This window comes from Oreochromis niloticus, linkage group LG13, assembly GCF_001858045.2.
Source record: "Oreochromis niloticus isolate F11D_XX linkage group LG13, O_niloticus_UMD_NMBU, whole genome shotgun sequence".
Classification (NCBI taxonomy): Eukaryota; Metazoa; Chordata; class Actinopteri; order Cichliformes; family Cichlidae; genus Oreochromis; species Oreochromis niloticus.
In genome coordinates, this window is record NC_031978.2 from 26,727,568 (window position 1) to 26,747,777 (window position 20,210).

At 42.6% G+C, this 20,210-nt stretch overlaps 1 protein-coding gene across 1 annotated transcript in view; it reads right to left on the minus strand.

Annotated features, from left to right (window-relative positions):
- Positions 1-20,210, minus strand: part of adgra1b (adhesion G protein-coupled receptor A1b) — a 175,378-nt gene that overhangs the window by 52,279 nt on the left and 102,889 nt on the right. Inside the window, exons 13-14 of the mRNA XM_005462956.4 lie at positions 9,951-10,161; positions 9,203-9,411 (exon numbers count right to left, since the gene is read on the minus strand). Of these exons, the coding sequence (XP_005463013.1) occupies positions 9,203-9,411; positions 9,951-10,161 (420 nt within the window). The remainder of the gene's footprint in view (positions 1-9,202; positions 9,412-9,950; positions 10,162-20,210) is intronic.

The following is a 20,210-nucleotide window of genomic DNA, read 5'->3' on the forward strand; positions in this document are numbered from 1 at the left end:
AAACACAGAGAGTTTAAATCAGAACAGAAGCAACAGAAAGAAAGTCTGCAGTAATGCACACACAGACACACACACACAAACAGCAAACCTCATGTGTTAAAGTAACCGTGCCCGACATCAAATTTAAGTTAATGCTTTCAAATGGAACACGAGTGCATTTATTAAATATTAAGTTAAGCCAAACTCGACTGTAAGTGCAGTAAGTTCACAGAGCGTAGCACAAACCCGAGCCTCAGCGTACCTGGTTAAGCCAGCCGCCGGTGAGGAAGCTGCATGGTTGCCTCTCCTCAGAATGAGGTGGATTAGAGTTGGTCTGCCAGCTGCCATGTTTGGAACAAGCGTAAGTGAGGTGAAGGGTGAAAGTTAGACGATGCTTAGTGAGCTGCAAATAATTAGCATTTACTCAAAGAATTAGCCTAAGCTGTATAATTACAGCGAAGCACAAACACACATTAAGCAGGTTATGTGCAGCCTACTGCATGCTCGTGGAATCATATTTTATATTCTTTATATACTATGATAAGATGCCACCTGTGCAACAAGTCCAGTCATGAAAAATCCTCGCTACTAAATATTCCACAGTAAACTGTTAGTGGTATTATAACAAAGTGAAAGCACTGGGAATGACAGCAACTCAGCCATGAAGTGGTTGACCACGCAATACCACAGAGTGGGGTCAGTGGATGGTGAGGCACATAGTGTGCAGATGTCGCCAACTTTCTGCAGAATCAATCGCCACAGACCTTCAGACTTGATGTGGCCATTTAGATTAGCTCAAGAACACTGCATGGAGAGTTTCATGGAATGGATTTCCATGTCCAAGCAGCTGCATCCGATGGATAAGTCTGAGTTTGGCGGTTTCCAGGAAAACGGTCTGAGTACACTGTGCCAAATGTAAAGTTTGGTGGAAGGGGGTTTATTGCGTGGGGTTGTTTTTCAGGCCCCTTAGTTCCAGTGAAAAGAACCCTTAATGCTTGATGAATTAGAGCGGAGACGGTGGCCTTTTCGTCCAACATCAGTGTCTGACCTCACAAATACGTTTCTGGAGGAATGGTAAAAAAAAAAAATCCTATAAACACACTTCTAAACCTTGTGGAAAGCCTTCCCAGAAGAGTTAAAGCTGTTATAGCTGGAAAGGGTGGGCCAACATCATATTAAACCCTACGGATTAAGAATGGGATGTCACTTCAGTTTATATGTCCGTGAAGGCAGACGAGCAAATACTTCGGCAATATAGTGTATGTCGGTCTCCGTATGTGTCTCAAGTGGCCAATTGTGATGAGATCTTATCCTGTTAAATAGCAAACGCATTATTTTCTTTTGCCGACCCCAAATCCCAGTCTGCAGGACAACAACAGCTCTACAGGCACAGCTCAGCAGCCTTCTTGTCCTGTCACCTGGAGCTATCACGAGTCAACACAAACCATGATTAACGGGGCTTACTAACGGGGCTGCGCAATCGTCCATGAGATTTATGTAAAACAAATGACTAATAATAGTTGTCCGTACTGAACCTGTTATAGCGATCAACTAAACGTGTTGTTGTTTTTCCACAGCAAGAAGCACATCAGTTGAGTGGGTGATCCTTTTGTGTGGTCAAGGACTCATTCGCATGCAAACTGCTAGAAGAATTGGCCATATGTTGCCCAAACTTCCTCCGAATGTGGTCTGAGCTCAGCGTGTCCTCTGTGTGTCATTGGCGCATTGGTACTTAGAGCAGTCTGCTTGTGATCAGATCACTAAAGACTAGAGATGGACCGATCCGATATTAGGTATCGGTATCGGTCCGATACTGACGTAAATTACTGGATCGGATATCGGAGAGAAATAAAAAATGTAATCCGATCCATTAAATATCAAAAAAGGACCTCACAAAACTTGCGACACGGCGTAACTTGCCCCATAACCGTAGCACGTTGGAGCAGTGTGCTCAGTGATAGAGCGGCTGTGTATATTTGTAGCCTCGCTAGCAATCCAGCATTTCATCTCCGAGGAAGTTATCCCAGAGAGAAGTAAAGCAAGTGTGTAAGTTCATCTCTGAATGTTTGTAAAGCGTACCTACCTTAAGCTTAACAACCGATATATGGAGCGACTGCCTCTCTCTCTCTCTCCCTCTCCTGCCGCTACTTCATGAAACTCCTTAATGATCAGCTGATCGGCTTTTCTGTCGCGAGTCCGTCTCTCTTCTTTGTTTTTGGCCCACTTTGCACCAGAAAGAGGAAACCAGCGGCTGAACAACAGCAGCACGTTTAAGCTTGATAAGCTGTTGTTAGAATTTATTTAATATTACTTTCTACACCAGGATCCTTTTCTACGTAGCTGACGGCTGGTAACTGTGCAGGGGCGGATCTAGCAAAGTTTAGCCAGGGGGGCCGATAGGGTATTAACAGGGAAAAGGGGGCACAAAGACATACTTTTCTTTCTTATTCTCATTTAAAATGTCTAGCTTTTAATAAATAATTATCTGAATCTTACACCCAAAGTTTTAATCTGATGTAAAATATATAGAAGTCCATTACTGTATATAGTAACTGTTAAGTCTAATATACCCTAGTAAGCTATACTACTTTTTCCTTTGGGAAGGTACCATCTGTGCAGTCTGCAATTCTGTTGAAGAAAGATGTTGAATCCATTTAATTATTCTTGAAAAATAATTTATTTCTGTGCATTTTTTTTTTTTTCATACTGCATCAAATTTAAGTTGATTACGTCGATTAAGCATCATGAGGTGGAGGGTGGGTGGTTCCCTTTTTTTTTTTTTTTGCTGGGAGTTTGCAACCCTATTAGTTAGGTTGCTTAATATTTCTGCTAAGTACTCTTTAAAATACCAGAATAGGGAGGAATGTGTAGGTTTAAGTTTATTAGATTGATCAGTGTTGCTGAACTATGAAATATTTTGGGTGCAGTGTATTTTTTTACATACAGGTATAACAGAATAGCTTTAGTGTTGTTGTTTATTTAAACTTGAGTATGACCTTATACAAAACGCAGCAAGATATTAAAAAAACAGTTTTATTGATTAAAAAACACACTATATCGGATTAATATCGGTATCGGCAGATATCCAAATTTATGATATCGGTATCGGTATCGGACATAAAAAAGTGGTATCGTGCCATCTCTACTAAAGACACATATTAGTGCCAGTTATGAAAGGGACCTTAAGGACACTAATTAACACATTGTATATCATTTAAGCTTAAATACTTGATAACCACATTTTAGCTGTGTCTGACCAGAAAAGTGTTTTTCTTCTCCTTTAACTCCCAACAAGAATGTCAACGAGCATTTCACAAAAATTGCCAACACAATCTATAATCTGTAAAAAGATCACTGCAAATATTACACATTACAGACTGTTTTAACGCTAGTAAACAGCATGTGTGGTGCACGTAGCCTAATTGAAAACCACAGTTACTGCATGTGAGATATTTAGTTCATGGCTATTGTACGTATTAAAAAGTGTATATTGTCAAGTGGCCTGTTTTCTCAAAACAAACCTTTTTTTCAATCCACTGTCATCTAACACACCATCACAAGGCATCGCCACCCTTTCCCTCTGTAGATATCACAGCCTGTCATCCCTCTTCCCCTCCCACAACAATGCCTATCAACAGAAAATATCAACATAGTGCTGTGAGACATGGTTGCATATCTAAACAGGTCATCATCGTTACCACTGTAAATCCCTTCATCACCTAAAACACACACAGCAAAGCTCCTTTAGCATGAACACGTCTCGGAGATAGAAAAGTCCAGGCTGTGAGGATACAGTCGAGGGAAGCAGGAGCTGGGTCTCGCTTGTGGGCGAACAATGAAAGCTGGCTTGTTGTCTCATTATGTCTGCCTTGAGCACAGATGTGGACAAAGGACTAATGAGGACACATAACTTTGAGAGTGCTGCTGGAAAAAACACAAAAAAACAAAACAGACTGAGAAAATGAGACCCGAACAAGAAAACAGTGTTTCTGAACTACAGAGGATCTGAAAGTTGCCGGGAGGTTATTTTCAATTAGCAACACGTATCCAGCACAACTTACAGTCTGTGTGCATTAGCCATTACTGCCGAAGACGAAAACACCAAATGTGGATTGAATTTGAATAAACAACTCCCTTTTGATGATGTTTTCTAGAACACAGCCGGTTGGCGTCTCTAAGATGAAGCAGAAGGGCAGAAGGATTTCTGACTGTATCGCTCCTATTCCCTCTTTTCAACTTCATCCTTTATTTCCTTTAAGAGACAATGATCGTGATCCAGGTGGCAGTACACATTTCCGAATGAATCTTAGACCAAAGCAAAGCTGATGCAATGATCTGATCTAATATTTGAGAAATGCAGCCAGGATAAGGATAAGACAATGAATGGATGGATTCTTAGGGACATGTGCCCTGCAGATATTTTCTTCCTCTCTATAGGAGACAGGACCTAGTGGTCAGCACCAGATGTCAGCAGTAATGTCACAGTAGTATCGAGCTTACAGAAGGCTCAGCCAGTGAGAGTTAATTTATCTAGATGGAATCCTGTCTTGGTTGGTTTGGTTCAAGGTGGAGGCGCAGCAGCCAAGTGAATCATGGTTTGTTTGGTCATTTTGAAAATATCTATGCAAGTCTCCTAAAACGGGAGGTACTCAGGCTAGAATGACACAATAAATCTCAGTCTATGGTCCATTACAGTTCAGACACAGCATTAAAGGAGTTGGAATGGAGGTGGGTTGCAAAGTAGTCTGCAGTTGCAGCAGAAACTGTAAGCAGGCTAATGCTAAAACAGCTTTACTATTTTGAACGTGTATAAGAAGATCAGCTGAGCTACAGGCTGCTGACATGGGCTGGCATTGAGATCAGCTAGTCTGCCAACCACTGACTAAGGATATTTAAAATATTTCACCGCACTTTGTCACGGTACCAGACTTTACTCTGGTATGTAAGTTTGATTGAACATCTACCACCACAACATTTTAGAGAAAAAAATCCACTTTACCGTGTGACGTTTAGTTACCTTATTTTATTTTAAAAATATAAGTTCATAAAATGCAACATACCATCATCAGAGATTAAAGCAGTGGTTCTAGGCTTTTACTGTTTACTCGTGACCCTGTGTCTAAAAGCAGTTTATAGTTTCCTTAGAGCTCATGACCTTTGTGACTCTACCGTGGGAAACACTGATCTAAAATGCCAAATTCTGTATAACAGAAAATAGTTGAAACTTGCTTTCCCTCAGTCGGCTGCTGTCACAGTGATGTATTAACAGTTTAACGGTGCCTCGGTCTTGGACCCATGGTTTTGAGTTTTTGTAGGATGGTGATTCCTTTTGGATTTGAGAATCACTTGTGTTTGAATTTTGTTCCCTTTTTTGTGTAACACAGCTTGTATTGTTTAGATTTTGCCTTGATATCATTTATATCTTCCAGCAGGTTAAACAGTATTTAGTTAGTTCCCTTTCGTGTTCCGTCCCGCTCTTGTCTCGCCTCTATGATTTTGTCCTTTAGCATCTCCTCTGTCCAGTTGGTCTGTGTTCCCCCGTTCCCTTCTGTCTTTTTTCCTGTTTTATTTTGTTAGCGGTTGTTCTCTGTGTCTTAGGTTAAGTTTTAACTTTTATCTCATTATGTTAGTTCCTGGTATTCCTGGTACCCAGATTCTCTGCTTCTGACCTGCCAATGTATCAAACTTTTTTTTAGCAATATGAGTTACTGACATTAAAGCTGGATGGCTTTCCATCCACATTCATGATCTGCCTACAACACGGCCAATCTGTCAAATCTTTCATTGGTCAACTTCTTTTGCTTCTCATTCTTAAAAAGCTGCTAATCTTACCCACCGATACTGTTTGGGCTTTAATTGTAAATTCTGCACTTGTTGGATTGTACTGTAACTAAAGGATCTAAACAATCAGCCTACCATGACTCTTTCATCTGTCATCATCTTTTCATTAAAGCCATCATTTGCAAACACTAAACATTACTACAAACTTACGCTTACGCTGTATGTGACTCTGCCGTGTTTAACCAACAGGTCTCCTGTTTCACTTGAGGATAAAACAGAGGATCCACAACTGTATAGGAATCCACTTCCCTTGACATATTCTTTATATTGTGTACAGTGCATGGGGATATATCTCTAAACAGCTCTTCCCTTATTGGACCTCGGCCTTGGGCCCTTTGTTATGATTGGATACTTACAAAAGCCAGCCACCCACACCGTGTCTCTCTTTCGTTCTAAAGGTCTGCTCCTGCATATTAAACAGTCTGGAGCGCTGCAGCAGTAAAATGCATGAACTCCTTCATCGACATTATCTCCTCAGCAAATACATGCATAAATAAATGAATCCTGCTACCTCCGAGACAGCACACCGTACTCAGCGTGGTTACAGAAGAGGGGTGTGTCTCATGGAAGGGGTTAAAAGGTTGCTGGGAATGTGGGGTTGAGGCTTGTCACTGTGATGAAGACTGATGATGAGGCTGCATTGCTGTAAACGAGTGAGTCAGCCCTCCCTTCAGTCAGACAGACACAGGCTTGCAGGAGGCAGATGGGGGAGGGGAGGAGGGGGGGGGGGGGGTGCAAGAGGAGGAGGCAGGACAGAAGGAGGGAGACAGAGAAATGCATGGGAACTGTCCCTGGTGCTGAAATCTGGAACGGCTGCATTGTAACAGCTTCAAGTTCAGCTCAGTGCAGGAAAGAGAGGAAGAAAAAAAATCCAAAGTAGAGGGAGACTGTCTTTTTTAATACCTGACCCACATCTGAAACAACTTGTATCACTAGTTGGAATGTAACAGGTCAGCGCCACCTGCCTTCCAATGTCAAAAAAAGAGAAAAAGTAAGGCATTTGTTACACCTACACCGAATTTTCAAAATCCATTGCAAGGAGGAGTGTAATATTTTCCCAAACAAAAGCTCAGAGGCTCTTGCAGTTGAGGTTTTCCACACAGATCCTCTCCAAAAGTCACGTCTTTGGCATTCTGATCACAAAGCCAGGGGAGGGATATTCTCTACCGTGTAATTCCTTCTGAGCCAAGTCAAAAAGATTCTCATTAGAGTGCTTTTTATATCCCAAACATCAGTGCCCAGGGACAATTGTATTAGGCTGCCATGCTATTTGTAGACTAATCATCTCCACACACAGACACAGTAAGAACTCAATGGAAAAGAAAAAGTCAAGATCAACAGGAATGGGATATTGCAATGCCCAACATCCACCCACCCTGTATGTTCTTTGCTAACCCTGACAGACACTTCAACTGCACACTGCAGACAGTTGATATAAAAGCATTTCGGGGTCAGATGTAAGGGAAGTGATACAGCTATGCAAGACACCAGCATGATGGCTAAACCATGACTTGACACCCAGAGAATAAAAAACACATCACGGTCACCTTGTTTAACTTCACCCACAGCAGCTGAAATGTGGAACTCTGCTCAACTTGTTACTCTGATTTTGCTTTAGAACACCAAAAGCAAGAGCTGAGCTTAAGCTGGTCGCTGTGCTACTAACTGCATTAGTCACAAACGGTGGCTTCACTGATGGAGCCCCCCCCACTTGTGAATACTGTAAATTAAAAATGGTCAACTTGCAGTCGGGCTGTAATTGGCAATTCCCCTCAGATTGACATGCAAAAGATTATGCAACAGGTTTAGTACTTGCAGAAGCCGCCCTGGGCTATAAATATCCCTGTTGCAATAGTACAGTATTTTAGATGAGACCATCAGGAGAATGATGTCACAAGTCCGTAAATAAAAGGTCCTTCTTTCTTGGGCACTGCAGAGACCAGGCGGGTGTGGTGACTGCATTATTAGACGCGCAATCCCCGGCGCGAAAGCTCACATTAGACCACGATGTGGACATTCCCGTCACGGCTTTCTACCATCGCTATGACTACCTGCTACTTATCGTACGTGTCTTGAAGTTCAAATCATTCATCTGCAGCCGGGAAATTTGAGGAAAATAATAATAATAATAAAAATGCCGATCTAGCGTTTATTCTGACAGTCACAAGGTGCCCACTGACGGCGCGCCTGCCCGAGCCTCGCGTTTCATAGAGAATACATGTGCAATGACAATCTGACATCTGCTCTCCATCTGACAACAGCTCAGTGTTCTCCACAGACACCCCACTCCCCCCCTCGAGCAACACCACCCCACCACCACCCCATGCCGTTTTTATGTGCCGCTTTTCCCCTCATGCCCCACTCTTTTTCCCCCCATTCCTATGCGGCTGTTTTTTCTTCTTCTTCCTTTTTTATCCTCCATCCTCGATCCAGCTCATTTCCACACTCGGAACAACAACCAAATTGAACAGCGGCTTCATAAAATATGCAGATAAAAGGAAAGACAAAAAAGAAGCAACTCGGAAAAGCACCGACATCTCAAGCACAACACTTTTCATGCTCTGCCGAGGACTGACCTCCCAGTCTAACGAATCCCACTCTTCGGTAAACATCCGGAGGATTTCTTTTCATCCAAAAAAAGCGGACCAGGCGCAGCAGCTCTATGGAGCGACTGGGCGATGCGATGCCATTGCGCTTTTGGTATTATCCTCATGAAATCAATTCGAACAGAGGGACGTCGTCGGAAGAAGGCATCTCGTCGGCGTCTAGACCAACTTGAGCGACACAGATGAACGATCCTACGCTTTGCAGTCCAACATTTCTTTTCTTTTTTTTTCTTTTTTCTTTTTTTTTCTCTCTGCGATGGTTGCAACCAATTAGCACATCACTTGCGCTCGGAGGCGAATAGCTCCTGACAAGGCGCTCCTTCTCTTGAGCATCGCTTCTATTTCAGCTGCTGTGCTGCTTTTTGGAAAAAAGGTGGCAGACTATACAACACCCGCAACTTCTCATTTCCAGGATACGGGGTGGGGAGGAGAATTTTTCTTTTTTTTTCTTTTCTTTTTTCTTTTTCTTTCTTTCTTTCTTTCTTTCTTTCTTTCTTTTTTTTTTTTTTAGCATAGCGCATACTCCAAAGCCAATAAATCCCCGTAACGCATTTGACAAATCCTTTTCCCTCTGCTGAAGAGGAGCAACAATAAAAGGAAGCGTTTAAAGGTCCCTTCTTAAAACACGTGACTCCAGCCTATTCCACGGTGAAAACAGATGCATTTAATCCATAACAGGCCCTAAGCAGTGGAGGAAGCATTTATGTGGGGGGTGGTCATGGTAAAAAAAAAAAAAAAAAATGAATGACACCGGTACCACACAGGAGACTACTCACCATTAGCACAGCAAAGTTATTATGATGGGTGCAATGAATGGTGGTCGTGTTGCCCCCGGAGCCTGTTATGTGGCAGCCTTCTGCCCTCCAGCCACCGTGTCCATCCAGCAGGTCAAAATCCCAATAGGCTGCGGTGGGGTCTACACCCAGCGCGAAGTGCCTCAGAGCAATAGTAACGGAGTGCACGGCGCTCCCGAGGCTGCACCCATCTGCCAGGAAAGCAACACATTCAGTAAAGGAAATCATGTGGAAAGTCTGTAAGTGCTGTGGCACAAAAAAAGCATGGGCATGAGAGCACGAACCCCCCACCCCCACCCCCCAGCCGCTATACACACACACACACACACACATGCACACAGGCTAGACAAGTGTCAGACAGCTGACTGCAGGTGATAGACTGGTGTGTGAAGTGTTGCAGTTAACTTTCATTTCAAATCGAACTGAAAAATAATAATATTTTTGCTAAAACATGGAGTGTCTTCGGACATGATGCAGCAGCGGAGTGTGCAGGGTGATCTGAAGCACGCGCTGCTCTCTTTAATCAGAGTAAATGAAACCGCAACAGAGTTCTTTCATTTATTCCGGGAATACGCACGGGAGCGGTGTGTCAACATGTTGCGCAGAGCAAACTGATGGACTACGGCTATGTCCGCGTGTGTGTGCGTGTGTAAAGCATGTAGTCCGTGTCTGCAAATACAGCACGGCGTTGACATCACAGGCATGATGATAAAAATGGATTTCCTCTTACCTAATTTGGTGAAAGCAACTGGTGTTGAAACGCTCCTACGCTTCCCGTCGTCTGCGAGATTTGACGAATTGCCGGTGCAAGGGAAGAGTTTCCCATTGCGAAACACAATAAACTGCAGCTTGCAAGTGGAGTTATCAACAGATTGCAACGGCGAGGAGGAGATAGGCGTACCAGCCAGCGGTAAATGGATTGAGGCGACTGCCACTGAGTTCTGCGGATGGAACAAAAAAAAAGAGAGAGAGAGAGAGAGAGAGAAAGAAGAAAATAAAAATTAAATAATGTGTCGGTGATGCGCTGTGGGAAAAAAACTCTGTTAAAAAAAGAAAGAAGAAGAAAAAAACTGAAAAAAAATCCCTTCCTCTCCGGGAGTGGAGGCGACCATAGACCAAAAGTGACCAAGGGAATGAGAATCACGTTTGAAGCGCTCTAGTGCGCCTATTTGGTCAAGCTCCCTGCCGCAGAGGTGGAAATGGTTCTTACCATTTCAGCTTGAGGGCACATCAACACTGCAGCTTGATTTAAAGAGACAACCGGTCTGACTTTATCTTCTTTTTAGCAACTGTAAACACCAAAGAACACAAATAACATCCCTGGCAAGATTTTTTTTTTGGGGGGGGGGGGGCACAGCTTGGGAATGCCAAAGTGAAGACTCTTGACATCTTTAAGCAGAAGTAAATCCAAACCGTAATGTAAACTTGCCTGTAAAAAAAAAAAAATCCCCACCAGAGTTACATTCAAGATCCACATTCCCTCTGATTTGTTATGACCTGAAGCAGATCATTTTATATTCTGACCAAATAACTAAGTAGCCCATACTGTCCAAGAAAGTCTGGGCTACAATCAAGATCCAGCAGCCCCACAAGAGCTGCGTGATTACAGCTTCGGGAACTTTGGCAAAGCTCACGATTTAGTGACTTGACATCCTGGTGGACAGAAATGTTGCTCAAGGGTGTGCGGACCACTGAGTGACTGCATTTAGGACAGGACAGGCAGCACTTAGGCTGCCAAAGAGCAAGTTTAATCATAAAAAAACGCTTCCAAAGTGCCACTGTCAGCATGTGTGGCCACACACACTTAACTCTGCGCAGCTGATATATCTGCATCAGCTCATGAATTCTACATGCCATGCACAAATACAGCGGAGGGAAGTGTGGCGTGCTTGGAAAGTTAAACAAACGCCTGTTTAAAAAGAAAAAGCTTTCTGCTGACATTATCTGAGCTGTGATTTTATTTAGAAAAGCGATAATTCTCTGGTCAGGGACCTTGATCAGAGTGTGAAGCAGCGATTAAACAAGCTGACATCTTTGTTGTTGTTGTTAAGAAGTGATTACAACAGAAAATGTTCTTTCAAATGAAGCCAGCACCTTAGATTATTAACAGAATTTGCGCGCCATGAACAGATTTCTCGGAAGAAGCAAAATGACTGACCCCGCACATTGATTCATCAGATGACCCTGATGGAGAATGATGCTAATGACAAGGCTGCTGATGACACCCGTTCATAATAGGCATAATGACGGCATCATGCTTGCGGCTTGCTTTCCGAATGCAGTCTGTTTTTGATCAGCTTTCAATCGCTTCACCCTCCCTGGCGTGAGAGGATCAGCACTTTGAACCTAAAGGGGAGGGAAGCTTCCTGCCAGAGATGAATGTGGATGCACGGAAAGTGCCCTTACAGTTAATGGGTAGCTGCTTAGTCAGATGTTCAGCCCAATCAATGCCGAGGAGGAAGATAGCCAAATTTCTTAATCGAGTTAATCAAGAGCTTCCATGTCCAGTATTATGTTGGATACAGTAACCGTGGCGTTTGTCCAGCCTTTTATTCTGCTTTGTCCTGATCGTCCTGGTTCCTTCTGTATCCTAGAAAATAAATGTACACGGGTGCCAAAGAGCAGCTGTGTGCTTAAGCACAGTTCTTTTTACGTCCGAGGCACCACGGCAGCATCAGCTTTGTTAGCTATTTGTTTCTGCATTGACTCACTCTTGAAAAGGTGTTGATTTTCACCCTGCAGGGTGTCTGCGCATGTGTGTGTATGTGCGTGTGTGCGTGTGGAGGGAGAGGAAGAAAGACAGAGGATCTTTGCCTTGAAATTTATGTTGCATCATTTCCTTTCTGTGAGCAGCTCAAGCTTGGCAGTCTGTTTCCAAGACGTCACAGGATACAGACATCAGGGATGGAGTCAGGGAGGATTTCAGCCTAGGTGACGATCTAGACGGTGTTAAACATTGGCCCTGGCGTGCTATTCGAATGCAGTGAGCACAGATTCTGAGTGACCCATCATCCCCAGGGGAAATGTTTTCAAATCGCACAAATTCAAAAAAGAAACCTTATCTCGTATACTTGTCTCTGCATCTCTTCCTACATCTTTTATCCCTTTTTATGTAGCGTATCAAAGGGATTTACAGCCCAGGGGGGTGTGTGTGCGCCATAAGCCGTGGCGTGCGTAAGGTCCCATTCTCAGCAACAATCTATGTTCCTCCTGAGCAACCTAAACAGCTACATTTCCTCAACCCCAACGCCACCGGGGACCTCACACTTCAGAGTTGATTTAGCTGGTTGTACCTCAGCTGCCTGACCTTCCTCCAAGCCCCTCCCTTTCTAACAGGGCAGCATGCTGTAGTCTTAGTAACCATAATCACATGCTCCCCTCCATCTCTCATTCTAGCCCTTTCCCTCCCCCCCCCGCTTATTCTTTTCCTTATAGAGGGCAGTTAGGTGAATGTCAGCAGTCACCTCCTATTTCAAGCTGTTCCTTGTTCATCCACCTCCCTCCCTCCAGCCTCCTCCTGCCTGCTCCTTGATGCACAGCCCTGCTTGATGGAACCACCAAGCTGCAAAACAGCCTGCGGGGCAAAACACAACAGCGGCGTTTGACCTGGGGCGGCCACCAAATCACAGCATAAACATCGTGCTTAAACACAGATTCTTGACTTTACAGGAGCGATTGCTATTTGAATGCGTTTAGACAAAAGAGGTGGAACATTAGGAGAGCCACTTTAGTGTACGATCCAAAATTAGAAAGAGCCACATCTCTGTGCCTTTGTAGATATATCTGTGGGAGCGATACAGTTATTTATTTGCGCAGGCGGAAACTTCAAAATTAAGTATGAATGGAATGGATTTAGCACAAAGGGCAGCTCGCTGAGCTCGCCTTCAGCCAAGAAGAACTGCTGACAAGCACGATGGGAGACTTGCATAATTTTTCTGTTTCTTTTTTTTTTCTCATAATCATTGGCAGTCCAGTCAGCACAGACGTGGTCAAAGGCGCAGTGTCCATGACAAATAGGTAGACATCAGGAGACTTCAGGGGGGTTGTTTCCACCCGTGATGTTTTAGAGTGATTCTGAAAATAAATCACAGTTTGCTCAGAAACATTTTTTTTCTCTTTAAACAAAAAGCTTGTACACAGGATTCTGCCAAAGCTTATTCAATATTTGAACACACTTGTATCTCCTGACACCGAAAATACAAACAAAAGGAAACACGGCTCTACAGCAAATGACTGCTGCTCGCCAGATTCAAATGTGTTTTGCTCTCAAGCACTTTTACGCCATGGCGTTGTTAGCGTTACCTATCACGACAAATTAAACACAATCCCACACGGTTGCCATGCCAACAGGAATCTCTTCCCCCCCCTACCCAACCAACGTGGCGTCGTTGTGTTGTGTTGGTTAGTTGGTTGGGTGGGGGCATTTGAGCAGATATGAAGCAGGAAATCAGCGTCTTTGGAGAGGCTGAGCTGTGCTTCAGCTGTCAGCCACGCTCTCCTCAGTCAGCTCTGACTCAAACTGTCACATCACAGCGTAGTGGCGTAACAAAAACATTCAAGAGGCCGCAGCAGATGGACAACACTGTTTGACTGAAAGGCCATTTTGGATTACAGATTAATTAATGAGTATGTGGTGGATAAAAGCAGAACTCATGAATTAGCTGCGAGGCGACTGATAAAGAGCCATAAAAGAACCTTAAAAGGGGAATTCACATTTCCATCATAGTGCTTTAATGCAAATATGTGAGTTTCACTGGTCAGTAAGAGTTTGTCGCATTAGTCAGTCATTGCCACGTCAGCGTAGCCTACGTGGCCGTTATTAGTGAAAGCAAAGATAACCGTGACTCACTACAGAGCGCCTTCTGAAAGAACACATTTTTATGCACTACCACAATGATAAGAAGCAATTTGGGCACACTAAGAAAAAAAAATTATTCATTGCTCTGACTCATCTCCCATCTACAGTCGGACCCATAAATATTTGGACGGTGGCACTTTGTGTAATTTTCTCTCTGCTCAGCACAAAAGATTTGAAATGAAGCAATCGGGATGGGAATGAAACTAGACTTTCGCCTTTAATTTTAAGGGTTTTAACAAAAATATGCTCTTACTTTTGAGAGCTGACAGCCAGGTTCTGCTGTTTCCTCAGTGTTTCTTGAAAAATTAAAGGCGATAAAAGGTATGGAGTTCATTCCAAGTATTGAATTTGCATTGGTAGTATTTGAAAGGAACCCTTGATATGTGATCTGAAGTGTTGTGGATGCACGTGAAACCTAACAGCGAGGCGACAGAACCTTTAGAAGTCGCCAAAACTACAATGTGTTTGCTTTTAAAATCAAACAACAAAAGGCCTAAAAAACCACAAGAGACAATAAAGTGGATAATTGAAGAATTATTTCCTTATTAATAAAAAAAAGAAGAAGAAAAAAGAGTTTGTGTTTCTAAAGAGGATTTATACATCTGTTAATGCTGAAAAAGTGAAAGGTCAAATTTGGACTGGAAAAACCTGTCCAGCTCTGCAAAAAGAAGCGATGATGTGGAAACAGTGTATAAAGTCAAATGCTGCAAAATGTAAAGAAACAGAACTCCACATTACAGATAGATAATGACCCAAAACATCATCTAAAAACCAACCCAAGAGAATGTTCTCAAATGGCCAAGCCCTCAACTAACCTCAACTGAGAATGCATTTCATTCACTGAAGACGCAACTGAATGCAAAAACACCCGAACACAAGCAGCGGCTGAAGGTAAAGGCCAGACAGAGCATCTCAAGGGAGGCAACACAGTATTTTGTGATGCCCATGGGTGACTCCAGGCAGTCACAGACTGCAAAGGATTTTCATTCAAGTATTGTGGATAATCAGTTTAACTATGTTGCTTTCTCCAATTACTTTTAAACCTCTAAAAATGGAATGACTATCGCTCCAAATCTTTAAGGAGTCTATAGAAAGGCTATTGTAGGGCTTGTAGTTTTGTAAGGCTCAGACCCAAAGTATATAGTTTTGCCCCTATGGAGCAGGTTGTTAAAATAATAAATTCTTTATTTGCCTTGACAGTAATCTTGAATTTAATATTAAGCTGAAATTTAGAATTTATTTTAACTCAAGTTTGGTTGGCACCAGCCTGTGTCTTGCTGACAAGTTTGCCATTGTGTTCAATGCTCACCGTCTTACTATCTCACAATTCATTTAAATAATATCCTTAAAGAAGCAATAGGCATTGGACTGCATAAATCAGAATTTTGGATTTTGTGAAAAATGCCTAATTAGTGAAATTGAAACCAGTGTTAGCAATGAGAAGGACTTCTCTGAACAGTCCCAAACGATCACCGCCTTTTTCCTTGGAGACACTTGCATGTGTGAAGCTGTCAGACAAACTGAAAGGGCTCGGCTTTGCAAAGATCAGCACTGAGCAAATCGCTGCGCTGTGTGAAGTTTACTCTTTTTGAAAGGCAAGAAGTGGTAGAATTACAGTACTGTATCATCATTTTGATACATGCTCTGCAGACTTGAACTTTTCCAAACATTATATGAAGGAGGTCAGTACACTTAGTTAGCACCTAGTGATGCTTAATTGAGGCAGTAAGAAGCCTTGACTCTTAGTTTATTACAACGTCTCTGTGTGTCATGGAGATTCAAATGCTAAAAGGTAGCTAACACTAGATAGCTCACTTTTAAGTATTAGCATGAAGTAGGACATTTTTAAAAAGTGATGAAAACTGCTGAAAGTAACTGATCTGTGCTGTTGTTTCCGTTTCCAACGGGTAAAAGGACAATAATAATAATGCCGCTGCCACAGCTTTAGTTACAGGTGAAAGTTGTAAGAACAAAGACAACTGCTACCTCCACCACAGCACTGCCACACACATACATAAAGTCCTCTTGAAGTTGATCTGGCTCATGCTTTACTGTCACCACTTTCTGTATCTTATGCTCTCGCGTCTTGACTTAGATTCACCTGCTGGTTACAGAGACAAGATTAATGGTCGGTCATTCGGTGTAGCAATAACAGCTGGCGATCACACAAAGTGGGTGTGCTAGCACTGCCTGAGAGGTGAAACCGATTCATAACTTTGGATTATGCCAAAGGGTCCTGTCCTCTCTCTGTTCGGACTGCCCTGGTGGATAAATGTCTGAGTTCCCCTTAATTCAATACACATACAACCTCTGACTTTATACTCTTTTCCAGATTTACTTTCACTTATTCCAGGTCAGTAGTCTAGCAGTGAAAGAGGACATGACAGCTATACAATTAAAGTCATGTTTAGGCTCGAAGTCATTAATAGATTTCTCACTTCTGTTCCACTTGTCGGATGGCTTTATTTCAAGCACACTGCATCTGAAGCCTGGAAACAACATTGCTCCAGTGATATCAAATGTTGCAGCTTGCTGCTGTAAAGGCAGATTTACACAGAAAAGGGTGCATTTGACTTGAACAATATGATTAAGCACATCTCCATTTGAGGAGAGACGGGGGCAGAACAATTGCAGTCTCTTTGGGACTTTTTTCGATTGTAATTTAAGATCCGCCACACAGGTGGAATGGATGTGGACTGGTGTGTGTGCGCTTCACAGATTGAATCATTCAATTACTTTCCACCTGCCATCTGATGATTTTTTTTTTTTTTTGTACACGTGGCAACAGTCTCAGTTTTGGCAAGCCGGGGCCAGGTATTGATCGCATAAATGCACGTCGTCAAACAGTTTGCAGTTCGTGGGACTGAGGTGAACTCTGCAAATCAATTGGAATGAAATAATGAAACGAAAAATGAAAGTGTAACCTTCACAACTGATGTTCATGCTACGAGGAATCCAAACACTAGCACACATCCCTATGCAGACACACAAGTTTAAAACATGTATCATGTTCCCCTTACATGATCTATAGTCTGTATTAGTTGACAGCAATATCCAGTAAGATATGATGGCACACAGAGCCTCCTCCCATTTCTGATCTTGTCTCCATGGAAACCTGCTTATTAATCTGCGTGAATTAACAAGTTTCCTCCACAGAGTGGAGGGCTAGCTAGTGCTTCATGTGTTAAGTGCCTTTACATCAACATGGGTATGTATGAATATGCATGACGGTGGGGAACCGGGGGTCATTCATCAGCAAAACTCGAGTACAACATGGTAGAGTGGGATTTCTGACTTCCAGACCTCCGCTCGGGGAACATGATTAACCATCCTCTGACCGGCGGCGGCAGACATGAACCGTATTTCAAAGATTTTCTTTTTTTAAAAAGCAGACATAATTAATTTTTTACATGTAATTTGATCAACCCAAGGAAAGTCTAAATATTAAATTTTCTTGTGAGCGTGATGCAACACGGAGTGGTCTGCGAGCTCATTAATGATAATTTAACACTCGCACTGTGGCACTGGCCTCTTTTAGGACTTCTCTTACACTGATGTTGCGTGCCGGGCCTTATGGTTCTCTGGATCCCACCTACACACACCAGCTGTTGTGAGATTCTAGAGAGGTCAACACCATCTGCACACAGCAAACACAACTCATGCTGTATAGAACGAATGAAGCTTTGGAGATCAAGCGGATCCGTGCATGTGCAACCAAAAAGCATTTTGGGGCTCCTGTGGTCCCGCTACTGTGGTAGGTAATGCAACCATCCGACTGCTTCCAGCTGAATGGCAAAGCATAAAGGCAGTGAACTGTAAATTATAAATATATACACAATATAAAATTGCTCGCTCAATGCTCAATACGTAAAGACGAAGGATGCATAATGGCAAATCCTCATGAAAGCATTTATGCCATAATAACATTTATGAACAATCAGGTGTCGCTGCGTGGTTAAAAAAGGTATTAACTGTTGGTTTACTGAGCCATTTTCGTTAATCAACACAGCATTATATAAAAATGCAAAAGAAGGTTTCATTTAGCCATAATGTATTTAAAGCTAATGGAATTGTCCTGAGATGTGATTGTCTTTAATGACCTACTCTCTCATTTTGCATTTAAGCTCCTCTCCTGGAAAATGCTCCTGGGCATCAGCAGGGCAAATCTAACAGATCTGGGAGGGAAATGAAAGCAGAGGAAGAGGGGAAGGAAAGTGCTGTATATTTATGCCCTCTTGCACCATATTAATCCCTTCCCACTAATCCTTCAGCTGAACCAAATAAAACTGTAATGGCTTTGATGGCCATTTTTGGCTCACCAGGGTGATGATGAACTCAGTGGTCAAAATCACCAATTCAATCCCTTGGCCAGTTTTTAAAAAACATTCATTATTATTATGCCCCTTTTGTCTCCATGTGTCTGATAGACTTTCACAGACCACACGAAGATCGGTGATTGTTTGGCCACGAAGCAAATGCAGACCTTCAATCCTCAAACATGAAAATACAGATGAGAAGTGTAACAGAAATATCTTTAGAATCAACAGATCAAAACGAGACAAAAAAAGAAGAAAAAAAAGCAGGCATATTCACCAAACCTGCTCGGCTTCTGCCCACTGTGCTTACTCACACTGACTTTATTAAAAATCTAGCCTCCGCATTTTAAAGTCAGTAAAGGGTGAGTCTCTTCAAACAATAGTTTGAAATAAAATGTCAACAACTTAAGGCAGATTCCTTTGAAAAGACAGGGCTTTGAAATGTTTGAAGCTTGCTTCTCTGCAGAGGCTTCTAACAGTAGCCAACCTGGGTTAGTGGATTTCACTTGCTACCTAGATAACCACAAGATCAGCCCTCAACAGAAACACTTGGAATCCATCCAACAGCTGCAACCGCTTTGTGTGAACAGATGGGAAATGTGTTTGGGCTGTGGAGACCAGCACAAAGAGACTAAAAATGGCTTGTTTAGAACTTGGACTTGACCTTGTTTGTCTTAAATTAGGTCTGGAACGGGAGCTGATATATGTCAGCCAAGATGTGAAACACGCTCGTGAGCTGCACATCTTTTCCAACAAACTGAACGTGGAGCAAACACAGTGTGAGACAATCCAGGATATTACTAATGCTGAGAGGTGGTATAAAGGGCCTGGAGCCTAGACCGACTGTCATAGGGCGAGAGGCGGGGTACGCTCTGAGTTGCCACTCTGTCAGAGGGCTAACACATAGATGGACAACCATTCAATTTGTTTTCCTATTCAGTTTTATTTATATAGTGCCAAATCGCAACAGCAGCCCTAACTATATGCTTTATCAAAAAGGCTAATCTTAAATGTAGAGAGCGTCTTTGTCTTCCGAATCTTTTCTAAAATAGAGCCAATCAGAATGTGGGACATTTTCTCCATATGTGAGATTGGAGACAAATTACAAAACAAAACTACGCAGTCCCAAATAAAAGAGAACACCTGGTCAGGCTATGACATTGCCCAGCTTCTGTATTCATGCTTTTTGGTAGGTTTTTGGTTTAGAGACAGACAAACAAACTCAGTTCAACAAACAGGCAAAGTCTAAACTTGAATTATTTAGTTTTAATTTAAATATAATTGTTCATTATTGCTTTATATTTTAAATTATTTTAAATTTACCATAATACAAAGCAGTAGTCAGCTTGTCTTTATGCACACTTTGATTTTTGTTCACAGATGTTGTTTGCTATGCTGTACAAGCCTCTCAGTCTCAGTCACGCTGAAGAATCCAAAACACAACACTCTTAGCAAGGGTAGGAGGATTTATTGAAGCGCACTCGTGCCGCAGATGCACATCACTTTAATCGATCTGTTTAAGCATTACCATAGTCAGCTCACTTTGGTGGTTCAGACGCCCCTCCCCATGCTGTAATCAATGACAGTCCATCCACTGTTCCATTCCCCCCCCCCCCCCCCACCCCCCCCCCACCCCCCACCCCCCTACATGATGCAGTGGAACCAAAGCAAATTGAGTCATATATGTCTCAGGAAGCGGAGATGAAAGCTTCTGTCCACCATTTCAGCGAAAAGACCGACAGCAATTTCTCCAGCGCCATCTCATAGTAAGATGAGAAAAAGAAAGATGATTGGAGCTTAATTTGAGCAAACGAAA